Source organism: Euprymna scolopes, chromosome 11 (genome assembly GCF_053919585.1).
Source record: "Euprymna scolopes isolate OS-2025 chromosome 11, ASM5391958v1, whole genome shotgun sequence".
In the NCBI taxonomy this organism is placed as follows: Eukaryota; Metazoa; Mollusca; class Cephalopoda; order Sepiida; family Sepiolidae; genus Euprymna; species Euprymna scolopes.
Genome location: NC_136492.1, coordinates 2,714,455 through 2,736,204, shown reverse-complemented (window position 1 = coordinate 2,736,204; position 21,750 = coordinate 2,714,455). Strand labels below are relative to the sequence as shown.

Here is a 21,750-nt window from a genome sequence, read left to right as displayed (position 1 = left end):
GAGAAATTGTGCTCCTTCCCACAATTGTGAGGTCTGCAGGAACCCTAAGCACAGATTAACCACAGTAGTCCTCACATGTCTTGGTCTTGTTTTGGGGAAAATAAAAGTTAAACATTTTTTTTTTTAGAGTAATAGACAATTATGATCGAGAGCATGAACGAATTTGTGAAAAAATTTTATATAAAAAAAAAAAAAAAAATTTTATATAAAAAAAAAAAAAAAATTTTATATATAAAAAAAAAAAAATTTTTATATATAAAAAAAAAAAAAAATTTTTATATAAAAAAAAAAAAAAAAATTTTATATATAAAAAAAAAAAAAAATTTTATAAAAAAAAAAAAAAATTTTATATATAAAAAAAAAAAAAAAATTTTATATATAAAAAAAAAAAAAAATTTTATATAAAAAAAAAAAAAAAAATGTCACCTTGTTTATTCGTGGGTTGCGAATGATATCAATACCACGAGTCTTTGTTTGACTGGCGTGCTTAGTGGAAGATTCCTTCCAATTGAGACCAGACGTCCGCAGCATATCAATCGAGGAAGTATGAACCGGATTAGATGCAAGAATATTAGCACTAAAAAATAAAAAATATAAAAAGACATTCAAAATTTGTTCAAATTTGTTTGAAAAAATTTGAAGTAAAAAAGAATTTGGTAATTCATATTGTTTGGATTCATCGAACTACTGTCCTCATCTTGAGCTTGATTTTCACGTTTCTGTTGATGTAACCTCTGACCTTCTTCAGGTGTATCTTGTCGAACTTGGAAATATTTCTGTCAAACTTGGGAATTTAGACGGAATTTTGAGCGGAACTCTTTATTTACTTCATGGAGGTAGCATGTTCTTGTTCCGTCAGCTATAATTGGATAGAGGTCTTAAGTAATTTGCAATTGTATTTTTCGGTTGCCCACACTGAGGATTGAACCTTCAACCATTCAGGAGAATATCATTTTTTACAATTGATTTTTCCAAGTACTCTAACCACTGCGCCATAGTAGTCTGATGAATCCAAATAATACGAATACCCAATCCTCATCTCAAAAAATTCAGAAATGTTAAAGAATTTAATTTAAAATTTGTTCAAATTTGTTGTAAAAAAAAAAAAAAAATTGCAGATTCAGTCATTTTGTGTAAAAGGAAGTATATAAAAAAAACTTAGCAAGAACGCAGCAAATAAAAATATTAAAATCGAAATAAGTTCGAATAATGCTCTAAGTACACAAAATAAAATTTAAAGAAAATAAAAATTAAAAGTAGAATATTATTACTTTAATTCGCGTGAACTCTTTCAAGCATTCTTACAAGGAATAAAGGCAGCCTAAAATAGAAATTTCCAGTTTTTTTTTTCAACGTTTTTCATTTCTAATTTGCTATTTTTTGTAAACAAGAGCAAAGGACAGCTTGAAATAAAATATTAAATATAAAAAAAAAGAACATAGTTTTCATGCTTCAAAAAACCTCCATAACGTAATTTTATGAGAGAGAGAGACAGAGAGAGAGAGAGAGAGACAGAGAGAGAGAGAGACAGAGAGAGAGAGAGAGAGAGAGAGAGTAATACTAGCTGTCTCTACCCGACATTGCCCAGGTGTCTTTTGCTTGATCCAAAATAGTCAACATAAAGGTTCAATTGTAGTATAAGAACCTCACCTATTTCGCCTAAATTGATTGAAGACATCATGGCCGACAACGATTAAAACCTTGAATTTAATTTACTATTTTATTTGATTGATGTGTTCTTTCGCTTTTTTAAAGAATGCTCAATATTTCAATTTGATTATCAAATTTAGGTTGATCGTACAAAGAGTTTTTTTTTGTCAGGAGGAGGCAAAAGGAATGCTATTCAATTCATCTAAAGCCAGTTTTTCATTTTTGCCTTTCTTTATGGAAAGGCGATAGTTTAAAAAAAAAAAAAGAAATTTTTTTTTGTAATCGTTACTAATAGAGCTAAACAGCTTCAAAAATTTGCTAAGACTTCTAAAACAAATTTAAATGACTTTCTGACAGTTTAAATGTTTTCAAATTCCTTTCAAATGCCAAAAACTATCACAAAGTACTTCGTTTTTTTTTTGTTTTTTTTTTAACTATTAGCAAACGATTTAAATGTCTAATTTGTTTACGAGTGAACCAAAATGCATTATGGTGGATTCTATTTCTTAATCAAACATTTTTCATGGTTGATGCGCATTATCACTGCTGATTTAGCATTATTAGACTGGACTAATTCTTAGGAGAGGTGGAGATAATTATTGTAGGCCCCAATAACCTAACGTCTGATTTTAGGAATACAATTGATTGGGCTGCTGCATCTACCACTAGTCTCTTCGTCTTAGATAAGGTCAAAAAAGGGTTTCAAATCTAATAGACACCACACTATCAGTCAAGCTCTAACCTCTGTCCCATCACTGCAATGTTGCATTCCTGTGACTGTTTTACAAGTATTTTAATGGAATGTGTTCCAATGAACTCGTAGTACTTGCATCCCTCAACGTATATATCCCCGACAACCAGCAAAATCCCACCCCTTCATTGTTGAGGTTTCTATACGTCAGAAAGCCTTCTACTCTAAGAGTTTCATCCCTTTTTGGAATTCTCCCTCCGTTTTCATTGCTTCCTCGACTACTAACATGCAGAAATTTAAATGTAATGTGAACAGACATCTTGCTGCTCAACTCCCCGCAGTACTCCTGTTAGACAACTCCAAAGAAACCCATTACGTGTAATAAATGGCAATATGTCTTGTTTGGGGGTAAAAAAAAAAAAAATTTTTGTAACTCGTCTAATATAAGTAAAACTTTAATTGTTAAAACTCACTGCCAATAACGAGGCACATGAAAGAACAAAAATGATTTATTAACCTACATGTTCAATATTCACCGTTACAACTTTGTTTTATTATTATTATTATCTATATTTAGTGAAATTTTCATTAATTTTTATATTTTTGATGTGTATATGGATAAAGATTAACTTGAAGATTGCTTTTGACAATATGACACCTGATTTAACGAAATCAATTGCCATTGTTGAACTATTCAAATTCGGAAACTCTGCAGAAGACATTACAAAGACCTTAAATGTGCATCGAATGTTCATTTGTATAAGCACGAAAACGTTTCAAATCAACTGGTGAGATCAAGATATTTGGTCGATTTTAAAGAGTAAAGTCTCAGTTTCCCAACCATAGAAATTTGGAGGTTCTGAAAAAGCAATTAAGTGAAAAATCTCACAAAAAATAACCCGTGACTCATGCAAAGCAGAATATTTACACACACAATAAATTTGGAGGTTCTGAAGAAGAAATTGAGTGGAGAATCTCACAAAAAATCATTCGTGACTCATGCAAAGCATTCACCAAGCGTTTGCAGCAGATTATTGATGCACGGGGTGCTTATATTGAATAAGATTTGTATATTTTGAATCTTTGTAATACTATTGTATATGTTTATGTTTGGGTGATCTGTATTCTTTAATTTATTTAGTAAATATGGCCAAAACAACTCTGTAATGTTAATTATTGAACACCCTGTACAGCAATTCCGAAAAAAAAAAAAAAAAAAAAAAAATTGGTTGTATTTATTTGCAAACAAGCCCATAAGTAATCACAGCATTCCCTGTCCAACATTTATGTTGAAGAAAAAAAAAAAAGACCTGTTGAAATGCAGTAAACTAACTTAACCAGCGTTGTAAGCAGAGTTTTGTTTTTTAGGAAAAAGAAATTAAAGAAACTTTTAAAACGAAACATTTTGAAAGTTTGTGAGGAAAAATGTCAGAGAGATGAACAGAAATGAGAAAAAGTTGAAAATTGACATTTTTTTCGGTATGAGATAAATGGAGAGAAAAAAAGATTTAAAGAAATGATTTCAAACAACAAAAAAATTACTAACATTTTTTGTCAGCTGGAAAAAAGACATCCACAAGTTTGAGAGAGTGGGAAAAGAATGGAGTGACTGATTGCGGTCATGTAGGAAGTGTTTATCATTATGTAATGTCACGTGACACAATTTTATGGAGCAACTGATGAAACATGTTATGATGGTGCAGAGGGAGCCATGAAGGAAGGGAAAGTATTTTTCTAAACAAAATGTAATGATGTAAAAAAAAAAAAATAATAATTTCAAAATAAAATCGTTGACTTAATGAAATTCTAAATGTTATACTATTATGAGTATTTTGTAAATAATTCTACACATTGGCATGATTCTAGGCATGTTTAGTTGAGAAAAAAGATCACAAGACGCCGAGAAAAAAAAAAGATCACAAGATGACAAAGAAAAAGAGGTTACAGCATGATGAAAAAAAAAAAAAGATTTTACAAGACAACAAAAAAGTCACAAGAAAAAGGTCACAAGATTAAAAAAAGGTCACAAGATTAGAAAAAGTCACAAGACTACAAGACAACGATTACAAAATAAAATCGCTGACTGCATGAAATTCTAAATTTTGTACTATGAGTTTTTTTTTTTTTTTTTTTTAGATTCTAGACATTGGCATGATTCTAGGTATGCTCAGTTGATAAAAAGTCACAAGACACTGAAAAAAAGATCACAAGATGAAGAAAAAGACAAGATGAAAAAAAGAGGTCATAGCATGATGAAAAAAGAAAAAAATTTAAAAGACAACAAAAAGGTCACAAGATGAGAAAAAAGGTCACAAGATGATGAGAAAAAAGTCACAAGATGATGAAAAAAAAGGTCACAAAATGATGAAAAAGGTCACAAGATGATGAAAAAAAAGGTCACAAGGTGAAAAAAAGGTCACAAGATGAAAAAAGGTCACAAGATGAAAAAAGGTCACAAGATTACAAGTAAACAAGCCAAGTATGCAGGGTCCCCCTCCACAAGTGAAAAATTTACTTTCACCATGACTAATGTTTGTAAGAAGAGGGAAACGACAAAAAGGAGCCGGCAGAAGATAGAGGAAAATCAGATGAAAAAACAAAAATTAAAGAAATTATTTTTGGCATTGGAAAATAATATTTTTCTGATTCCCCCAAAACTTCCAATATTTCTGATTAATCTTCCCAACACTAGTTTATAACTCTAAGGTTGTTTTTCTTATATATTTTGATCATACAAAATATATGCTAACATATTACTCAGTTTTGGGATGGAGTTATATTAAAAAAAAAATTTTTTTTAATTAAAAAATTTTTTTTAATTATTCTAAATAGCTGTAATTTGCAAATAACGCACCAAATGACCCATGTCTTGGTTTCTGTCTATTACTCTCACCCTCTCTCACTGTATGTTCAGGGCTTTACGTTGCGAGTGAAACAGTCACATTTGTGAGTGATCTTTTGCAAGCGCCAACTAGAATTAATAATAAAACGCTTATCTTTTAGTGATTTTTTTCTTTTCACCGATAATCTTCCAAAGCTAATTACTGATTGAAAAATGTCTTTTTAACCTTTTTTTGTTTTTTTTTTTAAATAAAACGAGCAATATGAAATTATTTAAACAATAAAAATTAAATAGAAAATAAACTCTTTTCTTAACAAATTCTGTTAAAAAAAAAAAAAAAAAAACATCTACAGAAAATTGAATGTTTATACTTTCAAGTTTCAATATAAAATTCGATATTTAGAATTACACTTATTTAAAATTTAAAAAAATAAATAAATACAGAAAAATCCTTATGATATATGTGCTCATCATGGAACAAAGATGTCGTACTCCAAGAATCATGTAAGTTTGGCTAGTAAACAAAAATATTTAATTATCAAAAGTAAACTCATGATAAATTTGTCCATAGAGCCTTGATGTTACCGTTTCATATAAGCAGGATGGTCGATGTCTTAATACTTTGAGAATTTTTTTTTTTTAAGGACACTTGTTGGTTCCTTTCAAAAAAAAAAAAAATGATATTTTCGAAATATTAAAGATTTCCCCATCCCGATTATATCAAACAATAAGTTCATATTTACTGATCTGAATTGTGATTATCTTGAAAAACAAATGAATATACAAAGATAAATAAAATAACAAAAACAAATAAGACTTTCTTTCGCTTGTTCATGTGTCACGCCAATACAACAACCAATTGCCCACATTGCTATTGTAGAATATTGCTAGGGTGAGCCAGCTAATCCAATGAAGATGTTGTGCTGAATGGATGTGATAATTGACAAGAGTGTAGTTCCTGGCAGAAGTCTAGAACAGTAAAAAAAACCCTGAATGCCAGAGCAGCTGGCATTTGTAGAGTGGCACCTGCCCCTCCTGGCATGTTTAGCCAATCAGGCGCCTCAAAATAGAACAATCCACCATCCCTGACTAATTGTAGGCTGGACCAATGGCAATTAGCATACCACTAATTGCTACTGAATAAATCTGTTGAAATTAGTTAAATGGTCCATAATGGTGGAGAGGAAAGGTAAGCACATTCTTGATTCTACAGCTATAACCTTATACTCCTCCACACACACACACACACATATATATATATATATATATATATATATATATATATATATATATGATTAGTCATCCACATATAGTACTGTTTCACTGTTTCACAGCTCATCAGTGCTGTGAGACAGACAACTGCCTCAAGCCAGGATCAAAACCCGACCACCCAAATGACAGTCAAGGCTTCTCACCATTACACTATACGGCTGCTGCTGTGTGGGTAATGAATAAACGATGTTTCATCGTCCAAATGCCTAAGCTCGATTTGTTTACACAAAGAGATCGTTTAATACGCTAATGGCAGTTTGTTTATCACTTCTCAATATGCTCAACAATAAGAGCAATATATATATATAAAAGAACATGTAGTTAATAAAACATGTTAAAAAACACATTTTTCAAAAGAGTTAAAAACATATTTAATTTTAAAAAGGAAACACTAAATAAGTGGCTAGTCCTTAATCCCCAGAGTTTCGAAGAAATACTTTTCTTCTCATCAGAGAGTAGGATTTAGCAAAATGCGGGATCGGATTTTGCTTGCAAAAGTATTTGATGAAACTACAAGTAAGACATAGATCTTACTTGATAACAAAAAATGAAGCAGAGGGAATAGGGTGAAGAAAAAAGTGATTTCATTTGAATGGATAAGGTAAAGTATATATATGTCGATTTTTTTTTAACAGTAGTACTGTTATTAGCGTCTCCAACCTTGGAGACCTAGGAAAATATTTTTCCTTAGAAGATCAACTATATTTTGTGAACGTAAACAAATAAAAAAATATTTCTTTATCATTTTACTTATAAAACAGTAATCTACAAACACTTGTTTCCTGATTCTACCGCTTATCAGTATAGCTTGACTGTTCTAGGATTCGAACCTCAGACCATATGTGCTATGGCCGCGTACATTAACTGTAACACCGCAAGGTCCTAGATGACTTTGTGTTATTTTTATCGCTTTTAAACTAGTGTTAATTTTTTGTGGATTATTTGATAACGTTAATAAGGTTATTAGCATCTCCAACCCTGGAGATCTAGGAAATTATTTTTCCTTAGAATATGACACCATATTTTTTTAGACGTAAACAAATAAACAAATACTATTTATTTATTTATTTATTATTTTACTTATAAACCAGTAATAGTAAATATGGTCTGAAGTTTGAATCCTAGAACAGTCATGCTATGCTGACGAACGGTAGAATTGCTAAACGTGTTCATAAATTACTGTTTACATATCTATATATCTATAAAAGTGAAATTGTCTGTGTGTGTGTGTGTGTGTACATTTCTCTACCAAACTACTCTGTCAATTTTCAGTCTACAGACTCGAGATTTGAAATAAGGGGTATTCAGATTTGGAAAAATCTTTTTAATCATTTTTCGACCAGAAACCTGGCTGTCAAGGGGTCAAAGTTCAACGATTTGACTTTTGAAAACTCTACCAAACTCTGCCAATTTTGGGTCTAAACACTTGAAATTTTAGATGTAGGTTACTTGGACATGGATCAAACTTTATAATTTGATTTGAGCCCAAAACAATAAATGTTAAGGGGGGGGGGGTCAAAATTGGGGTCAAAGTTAAAAAAAAAATTTGACCTCTGCAGTCTCTACCAAATTACTCAGATAATTTTGGGTCTAAACATTTTAAATTTTAGATAAAGTGTATTCAGACATGCAGCAAGCTTTTTAATCAGTTTTTGGGCGAAAATTTGGCTGCTAAGAGGTTAAAATTGAAAGAGTTGACCTTTGCAGACTCTACTAAACTCCTCTGCCAATTATGGGTCTAAACACTTGAAATTTTAGATGTAGGTTACCTGGACACGAGTCAGACTCTTTAATATATGTGCACATAAAGTTATGAACAGTACATAGGGCCCAAGCAAAGCCGGGCTGAACTGCTAGTATATATATAATTAGTGATATGACTTTCTTGAGCTGTGAAAATATTCTTACTGTGAATTATTTGCATCAAATAGAATTTCAAGGCTAAGAAACATAGAAACAAGATTGAACAAAGTTTAACAGAAAAAAAAAATGTCTATTTTATTAAAAACACATTTTTTTTCACCACTAAAAAACGTAACAATTGAAATAAACCCATTAACACTGTGTTGTTTTCATCATATAATTGGCTGGGAAACAATTTGCAATCATTTATTGTTTCCACACGTAACTCCCAGAAATTTGTCAAGTACTGACTGACTGACTGACACACACACTCACACCTTCCCCCCATCCCCTTGTTTGTTTTGTAATTCAAAACTTGTAATAGATTATGATTAATTAGAAATTATTCAATAAACAATAGGAAATATATGCTCGAAAGGGAGGGGGGGTTGTGTGGGTGCACCTGACAAATTTATTTGTGGGAGTGAGATGTCTAGAGATTAAATTATAAATGGCATGTTTTAATTGGTGTCAGGTTGCCAAAATATCATCTTTGCTAAGTACCCACCCCCTTTTTTTAATTATATTAGCCATTAATGAATTTCTAACAATACTGTAAATTGGTCTATATAGGCCTTTTTTATGTACACACTCAAATATATATCGCTGAAAGCGTTTCATGGTAAACAACTGATGATCCCTTTAAAAACATTGGTACTATTATTTGTTCATGTAAGTAAAACTATTCAGCGATACACGAGATTAACTGATTTACTGACAAAATAATATTCCAATGAAGGACATTGATTTTTAATAGTTTTAAACAAATTTCCAAGACTATACTAAAGTCAAATTTGTGTTTTCCGTGATATACAAGGTGCGTGCAATAAGTAATGCCCCTGACCCACTTCCAGTTGTCTGATCTAGCTAAAATTTTGCATGTGCAATGATTTATGTCTCTACGGGTTATGTGGCAAATTACAACTCTGAACTAATTGTGGTTTCTGTTTTACAGGTGTTTGAACTGAGTCACGTGTGAAATGGAGCTTGTTGAATGTCGAGCAGTGATCCGGGTTTTGTATTTTAAAGGACGCACACCACAGGAGACTTTTGATGAAATGAAAGAAACTTATGGTGATAATGCCCCATCATATGACCTTGTAAAATGCTGGCATCGTGAATTCAAACATGGCCGGAAGTCTGTGGAAACAGCTCCCAAACCTGGTCGCCCTCCCCCCCTTCTACCATTGATGAGTCATCTGTCCGTCAAGTTGAGACTTTTTGGAAGATCGGCACATTACTATTTGTTAAATAGCCCAAGATGTCAAGATTAGTACAGGGTCTGTGGAAACTATCATTCATGACCATTTGCATATACATAAGGTGTCTGCCAGATGGATTCCTAGGTTGCTCACACCATTCCAGAAGCGAGAATGCGTCGAGTGCTCGAGGATGAATTTGGAGATGTGCCAAGAAGATGAGTCAAAGTTTTTCAAAAGACTGATTACACAGAATGAAACCTGGGCCCATCACTATGATCCAGAGACCAAAGCTCAGTCAATGCAGTGGAAGCACTTGAACTCACCACCTCCAAAGAAGGCAAGGATGCAGCCCTTCGCTGGCAAGGTCATGCTCGCAGTCTTCTGGGACCAGGGCGGAGTAGTGATGACAGATTTCCTGGCAAAGGGTACCACAATTACAGGAGCCTATTATGTTTATCTTTTGAGGTAAATTAAGGGAAGCTATCAAAATCAAGAGGCGGGGCAAGATCAGCAAAGGTACCCTCCTCCTGCAGGGCAACGCTCCGGTCCACAACTCGCATGTCACCAGATCAGAAGCACAGGCGTGTGGTTATGAAATCCTTCCCCCTCCTCTCTACTCTCCTGACCTTGCACCCAACCTGGAGTGTTCTACAAAAACGGTCTCCAGAGTTGCATCAAACGATGGGACAAATGCATAACTCTGGGTGGTTCCTATGTAGAGAAAGACTGTGCCAAGTTTCGTTGCTCTACTGCTATGGGAAGTGGGTCAGGGGCATTACTTATTGCACGTCCCTCCTAAAATGTCTAATGATAAAATGTATCCTGCAATGATGGTGGAAAAAAAGTTTTTGTTTTGCCTTTTCAAAGCTGATAGATTTCATTTGCGTGGATATTTTTTTTTTAAGAAATAAACGAAAAAAAGAAAAACGAATAAACGAAAAAGAAATAAACGAATAAACGAAAAAGAAATAAACGAATTAACGAAAAAGGAAAAGAAAGAAAAAAGGAAAAAGAAAAAAGGAAAAAGAAAAAAAGGAAAAAGAAAGGAAAAAAAGGAAAAAAGGAAAAAGGAAGGAAAAAGGAAGAAAAAAAGGAAAAAAGGAAAAAAAGGAAAAAAGGAAAAGAAAAAGGAAAAAAGGAAAAAGAAAGAAAAAGAAAGAAAAAAGAAAGAAAAGAGAAAAGAAAAGAGAAAAAGAAAAGAGAAAAAGAAAAGAGAAAAAGAAAAGAGAAAAAGAAAAGAGAAAAAGAAAAGAGAAAAAGAAAAGAGAAAAAGAAAAATTGTGTGGCCAATCCTTCGTTTAAATTACTCATTTCAGAAACACAAAACCTTTCCTTGTAGATAATTTAACTCCATAACACAGTATTTAATACTAAAATAAATAAATAAATATATAAAATTAACAAAATAATAATTTTTAACAAATAGAATTTTCTTTTTCTAAACAGGCATTCGATATAAAAAAAAAACTCAGAAAAATCAAAGTTAAAAATATCAAATGTAAACGTTTCAATGTAGTTTGTTAAAATTTTAACTTTTTTCATGTATTTTTTTTTATGTATGTTTTAACATTTATATTGTTTTGCTCGACAAAAATATCTTCAATGAAGTTTTGTTAAAAAAAAAAAAAAAAAAATCAAATCACTTACACAGTCGACATCAATCCACTTCCAACTGTCAAAGATCCAATATTAAACGGAGTTAAAACTTGACTGACAAATTGTTTGGTTTTCTGTTTTTAGATCTCGAGATAAGAGAGATTATGACGTCCGTTTTTAAAACTATGGAAGGACAGAAAGAACATAAAAAAAAGATTACCTATGAATTTAAAAGATGCAGCATTAAAACCAGTCATTCAATTGCATATTAAACCATCATTATTTTATATCATTATCAATTGCAGTTGTTCTACTTGATGAATTTTCGTAATTTTTGGATATATTACTATTTTCGACATGACAATTAAGTATTATTGTTTAGGCTTAAAAACCACATATTTAAAAAATAAAAAAAAATCGATCTGTCGACTATCTTAATAAACACCAAATGTCTTTTCAATGTAATTGCAAATCTGCACGATAAAATTTGTATTTGCAGCAGTTATGTGGATGTGTGCTACATATGAGGGGTCCTATGTAAGTACCTATTTACTATGCCTCCCCACGGGACAGAGTTAGACACCAGGGTCGTTTTTTAACGTGGAGAAAAGGTACAAAAATAAAAATTGTCTCAGTCGTGAAGGATTTCTCCTTCACCAAAAGAGAACAAGAAATAGAAGTGCAGCATCTAAAGAACAGATACTACACTTTGATCTTGTCCCGAAGGCCAAGTAGTAGAAAAAAAAATGCGGGGTCCTATGTAAGTAGCAATTAAGTTAGTTATTGTGAATTTTGATAAGGGTCACATGAGCACAAGTCAGGATGACCTAGCTGCAAATAGAATTGTACCGATAGATGGGTGGCATGGTTTTAAGCAGAGGACAATAGGTCAAACGCGCGAGACAAAACAGTCAAACGATAGAGAACATGACATTAAGTCTCAGTTTAGAGCGAAAGAACCTAAGGTTTTTATAATTAGTCTCTTGCGAAGCGGTATAGACCAGACACGGTTCAAGAACATAGAAATGATTTAAGCTGATGCTATGTAGAGCCTTTTGGCTATGGTCACAGCATAGTATCTGTGTCATGTTGTGGCGGGCAATGCCAAAGGTCTGAACAATTATTTGTTAACTGTTAGGGAGAAAAATTATGCGGAGAGAATGTTTTGAAAGAAAGGAATGTTTGGCTAAAATATTTGTTAAAATCTAACGGAGGAATTTTAACTTAGATTTAGATTCATAAACAATAAAATATTACAGAGATATTTTCGTAATAAAATAGATTTAGGAATTCAATGTTTTAAAAACAATAACCAATGAATTGACCTGGTAACAAAGAAAGTAGGTTTTTGTATCTAAATCTAACAGAGAGAGAGAGAGAGAGAGAGAGAGAGAGAGAGAGAGAGAGAGAGAGGGAGGGAGCGTCGATGAGAGAAGTTTGATTTTGTCAATCGTGGAACCATTCGACTGAGCTATGAGATGATGTAGGAACTAGAGGGAGAAAGCATTGTAAATCCCTGAGGGCAACACCTAACTGTGAAAATGAGAAACGAGAGGCCGTTTTTCTGTTGTTCTTGGCCTTCGGGCCGGGATCAAAATGTAGTATCTGTTCCGACAGATACTGCAAGCTATGACTAGCAAAGACCAGATGTGGGGGCAACCCCACATGCCTGACCTTTAACCAGCTCCCATTTCCCACCTCTCGGGAGCTGGTCCCCTTTTCCCTTCCCCCTCCCTTCACTCCTCACATTAAAAATTGGCCTTGTGCCTAATTTGCTCGGTGGGGGAGCAAATAAATACCATCTGTTCCGACAGATGCTGCAAGCAAAGACCATATGTGGGGAAAACCCCACATATAAGACCTTGGTCAATGTAGGGGCAACCTTTCATACCAATTGTCACTATCCAGCTCCCCTACTCCCCGGGGAGTTGGTCTCCATTTCCCCTTCACTCCTCACTTTAAAAATCGGCCTTATGCTTAATTTGCTCAGTGGGGGAGCAAATAAATACCTCAAAGTGTAGTATCTGTTCTGCAGATGCTGCACTTAAGATAATTTGTACCAGTCAATAGAGGGGAAACCCTCTATACTGGGACAATTATTATTTTTGGTAACCAGAGTGCCCCCTTTTTGCCTACTTTTAGGGGAGTTGGTTTTTACCCCACATTAAAAACGGCCTTGTGCCTAATTTGCTTTGGTGGGGAAGCAAATAAATACAATAAACGAGGAAACCCAAAAGAGAAGTTTTGTTGTTACTGCTTCACAGTGAAATGTTTTCTTGCAGTGTCCGAAAGACGAAGGGAGCCACAACCTAAGGTTAATAGTCCGTTATCAAACGGCCATTCTGTGCTTATGTATCATATATGTCGAATCCATCCCGAATTAATGACTCTTACCTTGTTCATGTTACACGAACATATGTGTAAACACGCACATACACACAACATTTATAAACACTAGACAATACACAAGCATCAGTTTCATACACACATATTTATAGACTAGACGTGCATGAACGCACACACACACATATATATATATATATACACACACTCATCTACCCCCCCCCATTATACAACAATGTTCAAATTTGGTACACAGTATACAATAATGAATATTGGCAATGCCTCTGTCCATTTTGTCGCCGATTTCTGGAGGAGTAAGTTAATAAAGTAAATAAAAATTAAGATGCATTGGTTTCTCTCTCTCCATAGTAAATTCTCTCCAATAAAACCTTAAAGAACTCAGCAAGTGTCTCCTTGTGTCATTCATGAATAGAAAGTTTATTTCGACCAAAGTTAAGATGAGACAATCGACTACGCCAGACTATCACAGCCACACGAAGTGGTGAAAAGAAGAAGCACTTGTGGAAAAGAGACCTCCCTCCCCATACAGACATATCCACACGTATGTATAAAAAGACTTTGGTTTCTTTATCACTCACGGGTGAGAACATAAAACATGCGATCTCACATTAATAAGAAAGTACCATATCAAGACACACCTAAAATGACACAGAATTGTAATCACTTTCGACAGCCCTACAATAAAAAAATGATTTTTTTTTTAATGCATTTTCACCCCAAACAAGGCACAGTGCCACTTTGATGTTAGGGACTACTATCTGGGACATAATTTGAAGGGGTACTATGTAGGGAACTGAGCAGCAAGATGTTTATTTACATTACACTTGAACTTCTGCATGCCAGTACAATCGGGGAAACAGGAATCCGGAAGGGAATTCCAAAGTCTAGCAGTCCTAGGCAAGAAACTATTAGAGTAGACGATTTTCTTACGTCTAAGAATCTCTAATGTGTAGGGTGGGATTTTGCTGCTTGTTAGGTTTGTCGGGGGTATTTACGTCGAGGTGGTACTAGGGCTTGTAGTTCACCGGAGAACCCTCCATTGAAGTACTTTAACTCAATTTCTTTTTGTAACGTGAACGTTACTTTTTAATTGTGTCATTACACTTCAAACCTCTTGGACCCACACGTCGTCTGGTACCGTCACAAAGGAAAAAATAAATAAAACAGGAGAAATAAAAATCCAACTCGGCACTTTATTAAATGCAAATGAAATGCATTTAATTGTGTTTTTTTTCCAAAACAACGCATTTCATTATTGTGCAAATGTCTTTTCGCACACACATGCTTTTTAAAAGTCTTGGTCCCTCCGCCACCTGTTTCTTGCCGTCATATTTACACGTCCATCTTCTCTGGCATGCAACATGCTTCTCTACTCGACCACGTGGTGTATTTTTATCGCCTTTTCTTGTGACATAAGCTTGTGCACACTTGCTAATTTGCATACGTGCTTTAACAGCTGCTGCTGCTAATATTTTTGCTAGCTAACTACCCTTCAGCTGCTGCTGACTTTTTAAAACATGCTTTCTCAGATTTTTTTTTTCATGGAGGAGAAGGAGAAGAAAAGAGTTTGAGAACAGTTTTCAACTTCATTTATATCAAAGGCAATGAAAAATTAACCTTAACACCGAAGGCTGCACTTTTCAGACAATAATTCTTCAATTGAACTAAATCGGGGGGGGGGGGGAGGGGATGAATCCATGAAATCATTGGCATCCTAACAAATTGAAGAGTGCCAAAGTGATTGGAGCGATTTCTTTTTTTTTCTTCTACATCTGTTCTGCTTACAAAACACTGATTACCCAACTTTAAAATGACCACACATCCAGCTTGTCTTTATGGATAGACAAGCAAAATCTTTTTATTATAAAAAAAAAAAAAAAAAAATGGAAAAAATTATAAACATTTAGGTAATAATGCTATTACTGCTAATAAAAGTTTTCTGACTTGTTGCCAAGCTATATAGTAAAACGCTATCACTTCAATCACGAAATTACTGAGGAGCGTTCGCAGTACATTGGTCCTTGTTATTGTAAGCCAAAATACATTTCCTGCTATTCACAAAATGTTTCTGCATCCCTACCCCCAAGATGTTGACTTCAAGTGTTATTTGCTAATCTTCGAAGTTCATAAAGGTTAGTGTGACTTTGACGTTTGAACGAATATCCGCATCTGTTCCTTGAACAACCTGTTTTACAAGTTGTTTTTGAAACATTAATTTGGTATTTCACATCTGGTAACCTTCTGAACATTTTATTTTACTTCTACGAATGCTTCCAGACCTTTGTTTTAACGAGATGGATGGATTGACAAGTGAATAATGATGAGTATTATGAGAGGATTGCAACCTCTACACATCATCTACTCAAAACAACTAACCCAGAAAACAGCACTTGTCAGAAATATCGACCATGGAATATAGAGCTAATTGATAAAATTGGGGGGGGGGGGGTCACACAGTTGCTGAAAGTAAACGAAAGGTTCATTTTCTAATCTCCATATTAGGAATTTCTGGTCTTTATTAATTTGTGAAACAGTTTTCATACGAGAAATGGACTTGTTGGATTTGTTGATAAGGAAAGATGAAGACCTGGCCAGAGATAGGTTAGTTTGGAAGTTAATTTCTAAAAGCTGCCCAATGCATGCCAGCAGATAAAACGATGATGATAGTGATGATGATAATGATGTTGATGGCGTTCATACACGAGGCAAACAGCATTTCATCTTAAAATCTTTTTCACCTAAGGATCCATTTTTCTTAACGCAGAGTTGTTACGAGATGAAGACTATACCGACAGAATAACAGGAACACTCCTTAGTTACAGAGACTCGAAATTACATCCCAACACTAAATTATCTTCAGCAACTGATCTCACTTCAAATTCTTTCTATGTCACATGATTAAAACCAACAAATCCGATAACTACCTTTATAATAATGATCATCCATCTGAACACCTGCCGCGAATGGAGGACAATACTGCTCAAAGTCGTGTTCTATGACGAATTGTGCCAGGGTGAACAAGACAGAGAGCTCCGCATAAGCGCTAGAGGCGAGAACTGTGCGCATGTGATGTCCCGGAGAAAAACTGGAAGGCAGGGCCAAAGACACAGGGACAGTATGAGGCTTTGTCGAAGCAAGGTAGTGTTGCTTTTGAGATCAACAGAAGAAAGGTTGCAGAGGACAAACATAGGAGGAAAGCGTCATCTGCTAAGGACCTCGCTTCCCAGGGATTCTCATGCCCTAGGTATTGCAGAGGATTGGTCTTCACAATTAGCAGAAGGTATGCCACCAAGGACAAACTTCGCATCGATCTGCAAATCCAAGCAACAAGCCAAGAGAGCTGAACATCGATATAACAATTGGTAACATTTTATGCAAACGATTGAAAATCGATTAATAAATCAAAGGTGGCATAAGTTGAGTTCATTGATATTTTGTTGAAGGCATGAAATGTTGGAGGCATGAAATGTTGGAGGCATGAAATGTTGGAGGCATGAAATGTTGAAGGCATGAAATGTTGAAGGCATGAAATGTTGAAGGCATGAAATGTTGGAGACATGAAATGTTGGAGGCATGAAATGTTGGAGGCATGAAATGTTGGAGGCATGAAATGTTGAAGACATGAAATGTTGAAGGCATAAAATGTTGGAGGCATGAAATGTTGGAGGGGGAGGAGGGAAGGAGAGGGGAAGAGGGATATAGAGGGGAAGAGGGATATAGAGGGGGGGGGTCATCGTTAATCCCTGATGTCGGCTTTATGGCATGTCAACTTTTTTTTTTGTACGTTATTTGTTTTTCAGAATAAATGTAAAGTTAAAAATAAATGTAAAGTTAAAAATAAATGTAAAGTTAAAAATAAATGTAAAGTTAAAAATAAATGTAAAGTTAAAAATAAATGTAAAGTTATCGATAAAAATAGTCATCTAAAGACACGTGTTGCGTTATCTGTACGACGCCTCAGCTATTCATGACTCCTTTCAGTATTAAGATGCAATGGATACTCCTTGTAAGGGTGGCTGCTCATGTTTTTGTAAAGCAAGGGTTGCACAATTCTCAGTCACGCTTTTCTCGAATCAACACTGATTGCAGTGGCAAGAAAAAGTCCAGGGCGCCTGGAAACATGGCAGAGATAAACGGAGAACACATACAACAGCTAGTATTCCAAAATAGTCACCCATTTTGGTTCTGACCAGGACCAACATGGCTTAACTTTGGTGATCTAACAGGAACCAGTGTGTCAACATTATTAGACTGTATATCCTCAGTAATGCAATAATAAATTTGATGTGTTTGCATGAAAGTTACGCAAAGACGAGAAATGAGATTTCATAGTTTTATCAACACAGATCATTAATTGAATTTCTGCTGCTATTTCAGCTACAATGTTGAAGGTGTGTGTTCATGCCTTTCACCATGAATATCAGATGCGATGAAACTTGTCAATTTGGTTGGTTGGTTGGTTGTTTCATGGCATATCAAACATTTTTCAGGTTATTTAATGTGAAATCCAATAATTGTGGAAACGGTTTTTAGGTTTCAAGTTCGTAAGATCTTCAAATATTTATTTATAGTGTTTAGTTTGATTGTTTTGTAAAAGAAAAAAAAATTGTTTTTAACTTTGCAGAACATGATTGAGTTCTCATTATTTGGATTGTTCGGACTACTGTTCTCATTTTGGCTGTCATTTTCACAACATTTCAATCTGACCGTCTTCAGATGTATCTTGTTGAACTCGGGAATCTTGATGGAATTTCGAGTGGAACTCTTTATTTACTTCACGGGGGTAGTATGCTCTCGTTCTGTCAGCCATGATTAGATAGAGGGCCTAAGTAAGTTGCAATTTTATTTTCTGGTTGCCTACACAGAATTGAAAATAGGTTAAATGCTTGCAAAATTCGTACTAGAACAATCTGCAAGAACCCATTACACAGTGGTTAGAGTATTTGGAAAAATCAAATGTAAAAATGATTTTCTCCTAAAGATTGAAGGTTCAATTCTCAGCGTGGGCGACTGAAAAAATACAACCGCGAATTACTTAAGATCTCTATCGAGTCATGGCTGACAGAACGAGAGCATGCTACCTCTCTGAAGTAAATAAAGGGTTTCGTTTGAAATTCCATCCAGATTCCAGAGTTTTACAGAAACATTCTCAATACACCTAGAGAAGTATCCAGCCTGATCCGATAGCACTGTTGTTAGTTTCAACTTTGCAAAACATGATTGTTTTTTTTTCTTTCTTTTTTTTTTTATTGCATTTTCACCCCAAACAAGGTACAGTGCGACATTGATGTAGAGGGTTACTATCGGGGACACAAGTTGCAGGGATATTATGTAGGGAGATTCGCAGTAAGATGTCTGTTTACATTACACTTCTGCATGTCAGTACAGTCAGGGAAACAGGAACCCGGAAGAGAATTTCATTCTGGGGAAGAAACTATTAGAGTCGAAGGCTTTTTGGCATCTGGAGATCTCTACTGTGTAGGGGTGGGACTTTGCTGCTTTTCAGATTTGCCAGGGGTATTTACATCGAGGAGGTACAAGGGTTTGTAGTTCAGAGCACCTACCATTAAAATGCTTGTAAAACAGGCAGAGTGATGCAACTTTTCGTCACTGGGACATATTAGGTTGGTGACTCTTTCAAACCCTGTCCAAGAAGTAGTAGACTAGTAGCAGAGGTACCAGCTCAAATGTAACAATATTCAATACATGGGCAAATTGTGGATACTCTCAGGCTTAAGTAACTTTCTAGCATAGTAGAGAGAGCCCACCTTCTTTGCAGCTGCCTTGGCAATATACTCAATGTATCTGTTCCAACTCATGTTTCCTGTGAACGTTAAGCCGAGAAGTTTGAACGAAATACTTTCAGGTAATGTATCATTAGCCATCGCAAAGGAAAGGGGGAAAAAAATAATGTTTGGTACAATTTGGTCAGGAAGCCAATATCTTCAGACAGCCTGATCTGGTAGCACCAGATGCCATAACAGGTATTACTACTTTGGGCCGAAGTAGACCTGAGAGCAACGGTAACTAAGGAGCAACTACACATTCTCCAAATGAAGCCTCACAATTGGCTATCTTTTAAAGTCATACTCGGGACAAATTCCAATTTGCATACATATATTCATAGATATGAGATTTGATTGAATTTCATACGACACTTCATAGTATGAAACAATGATTCAAACAAGAACACAAGAAATGAGATTAAGTAATAAAGAGGAAAATCGTGGCTCAGTTGATGTAAATCAAATCTTAGGATTTGAACAGAAATTTGAGCCTCAGAAAACAATAAGGTCGGCTCATCTTTCAACAATGCACAAATGAAACCAGTTGAAACAACCGGGCAATTCAGAGTTCAAACAATGAACTTGTTTCACATTTTCTGTAAAAATAGGTTAAGACAAACAAAGGAAAGAAAAAAAAAAACGAGAGCAGAGAAAAAAAAAAAAATAGTGACAAATATTTACCTTCTTTCAACAACAATTCCTACCTGACTTAAAAATGCACCAAACATTGATATTGTTTGGTGCATTTTTAACTTTTTAAGACTCAATCGTACGTTGCAAAAACAAAAACAATTTTCCTCTACAAAACAACCAAACCAAACACCATGAACAAATATTTGGAGAATATAAAGAACTTGAAGCATAAGAACTTTTACCAAAATAATTAAATTCGGCATTAAATAACCTAAAAAGGGTTGATACGTCAAAATTTTTTTTTAAACACAAAAGAAATTGAATAAAAAACTTACCAAAATTACTGGATTGGGATCAAATAATCCAAAAAGGTTTGATTTATTGTAAAACAAAAAAACCCAAACCAAACACTATGAATAAATATTTGAAGATATAAAGGACTTGGAACATAATTTATGAAAATGACCAGATTCAGAAGTAAATAATCGAAAAAGAGTTGATATGCCACAAAAAACAATCAACTCTATTATCATTATATTTCTAAAATGTATCATTTAAATATTTTCATGGCAAAAAAAAAAAAAAAACGTGAATGCTCTGACGAACTGCAAGCATTTGTACCCCCCCCCTCGACATAAATACCTCTGACAAACACGACAAGCAGCAAAATCACACCCCTTCACAGTTGAGATCCCTAGATGTAGGAGAGCCTTCTGCTCCAGTAGTTTCTTCCCCAGAACCGCTAGACTTTGGAATTCCCTTCCGGGTTCCTGCTTACCTAACTGTACTGACATGCAGAAGTTCAAGTGTAACGTGAACCGACATCTTGCTGCCCAACTCCCTACATAGTACCCTTGTAGCTTATGTCCTTGATAGTATCCCCCTACATCAAAGTGGCAATGTGCCTTGTTTGGGGTAAAAAAAAAAAAAATTGTACAAATGGTACACCGTTTCACAAGTTAATTTTCATACTGAAAACTGACTTTTATACACTTTATTCCGGCATCATTTCTATATATATACGATTTATTCAAAAGAAATCCACATTCAACGAGTAACCTCATTTGCATATTACATTAAAGAAAATCGATTTTAATAATTAGCTTGATGTTATTGTTTGTTGTAATAGAATCATTTTACTTGTTCTATTCATAAATAATTTAAAGTTGTTTCATTTGTAATTGAATTTATTTTCAATTAATAGCTGAGAACAGTTGTATTTAAAACCGGAAGTAAGCTTATTAAAGTAAGCTATGAGAGTTATTTCCCTTTTAAGCTATCATAGTTACTTTGCGTTTGATTTTCATAGACCAAGATGGATGTGTTTTATGCTTCCCTAAATCCAACATATGATCATTTTTCGTAATAGGATATTCGCTGTATCTTAAATAGCATGTGATGAAACCCATTAACTCGCAATACGTTCTGACTGGGCAATGCCGGGTATATACAGCTAATATAAATAAATCACTTGCCTCTGTCGGTTTGGCAATGCAATCAAAAACAAAGTCATGTTCTAATATAAAATACAATTTTCCTTGGAAAGAATTTATGAGAAATCCAAAAGTAGTATTTCTATTTATACTAAAATTCAGAGCCGCTGGGGATCAAATTAGTAACTATGAGTCGAGTTGTGTGTGTGTGTGTGTGTGTGTGTGTGTGTGTGTGTGTGTGTGTGTGTGTGTGTGTGTGTGTGTGTGTGTGTGTGTATAGATCATGATTAAATCGTATAAAAATCCGTATCTTTTGAAAGTCGTCATGACAACACACAATTGTGTGAACGATAATTTATTCTCGCCATTTTTATCTTAT

The 21,750-nt window shown here is 34.4% G+C and overlaps 1 protein-coding gene across 5 annotated transcripts in view; it reads right to left on the bottom strand.

The window, feature by feature from the left end:
• Positions 1–21,750, bottom strand: part of LOC145287724 (NADP-dependent malic enzyme-like) — a 195,380-nt gene that overhangs the window by 73,796 nt on the left and 99,834 nt on the right. For 3 of the 5 annotated variants that reach the window (XM_080135477.1, XM_080135480.1, XM_080135476.1), the window contains exon 2: positions 427–577. In XM_080135477.1, coding sequence (XP_079991603.1) covers positions 427–577 — 151 coding nt within the window. Of the gene's footprint in view, positions 1–426; positions 578–3,887; positions 3,991–11,206; positions 11,339–21,750 lie in introns of those variants that run through there. The other 2 variants (XM_080135478.1, XM_080135479.1) reach the window with 2 other exon arrangements.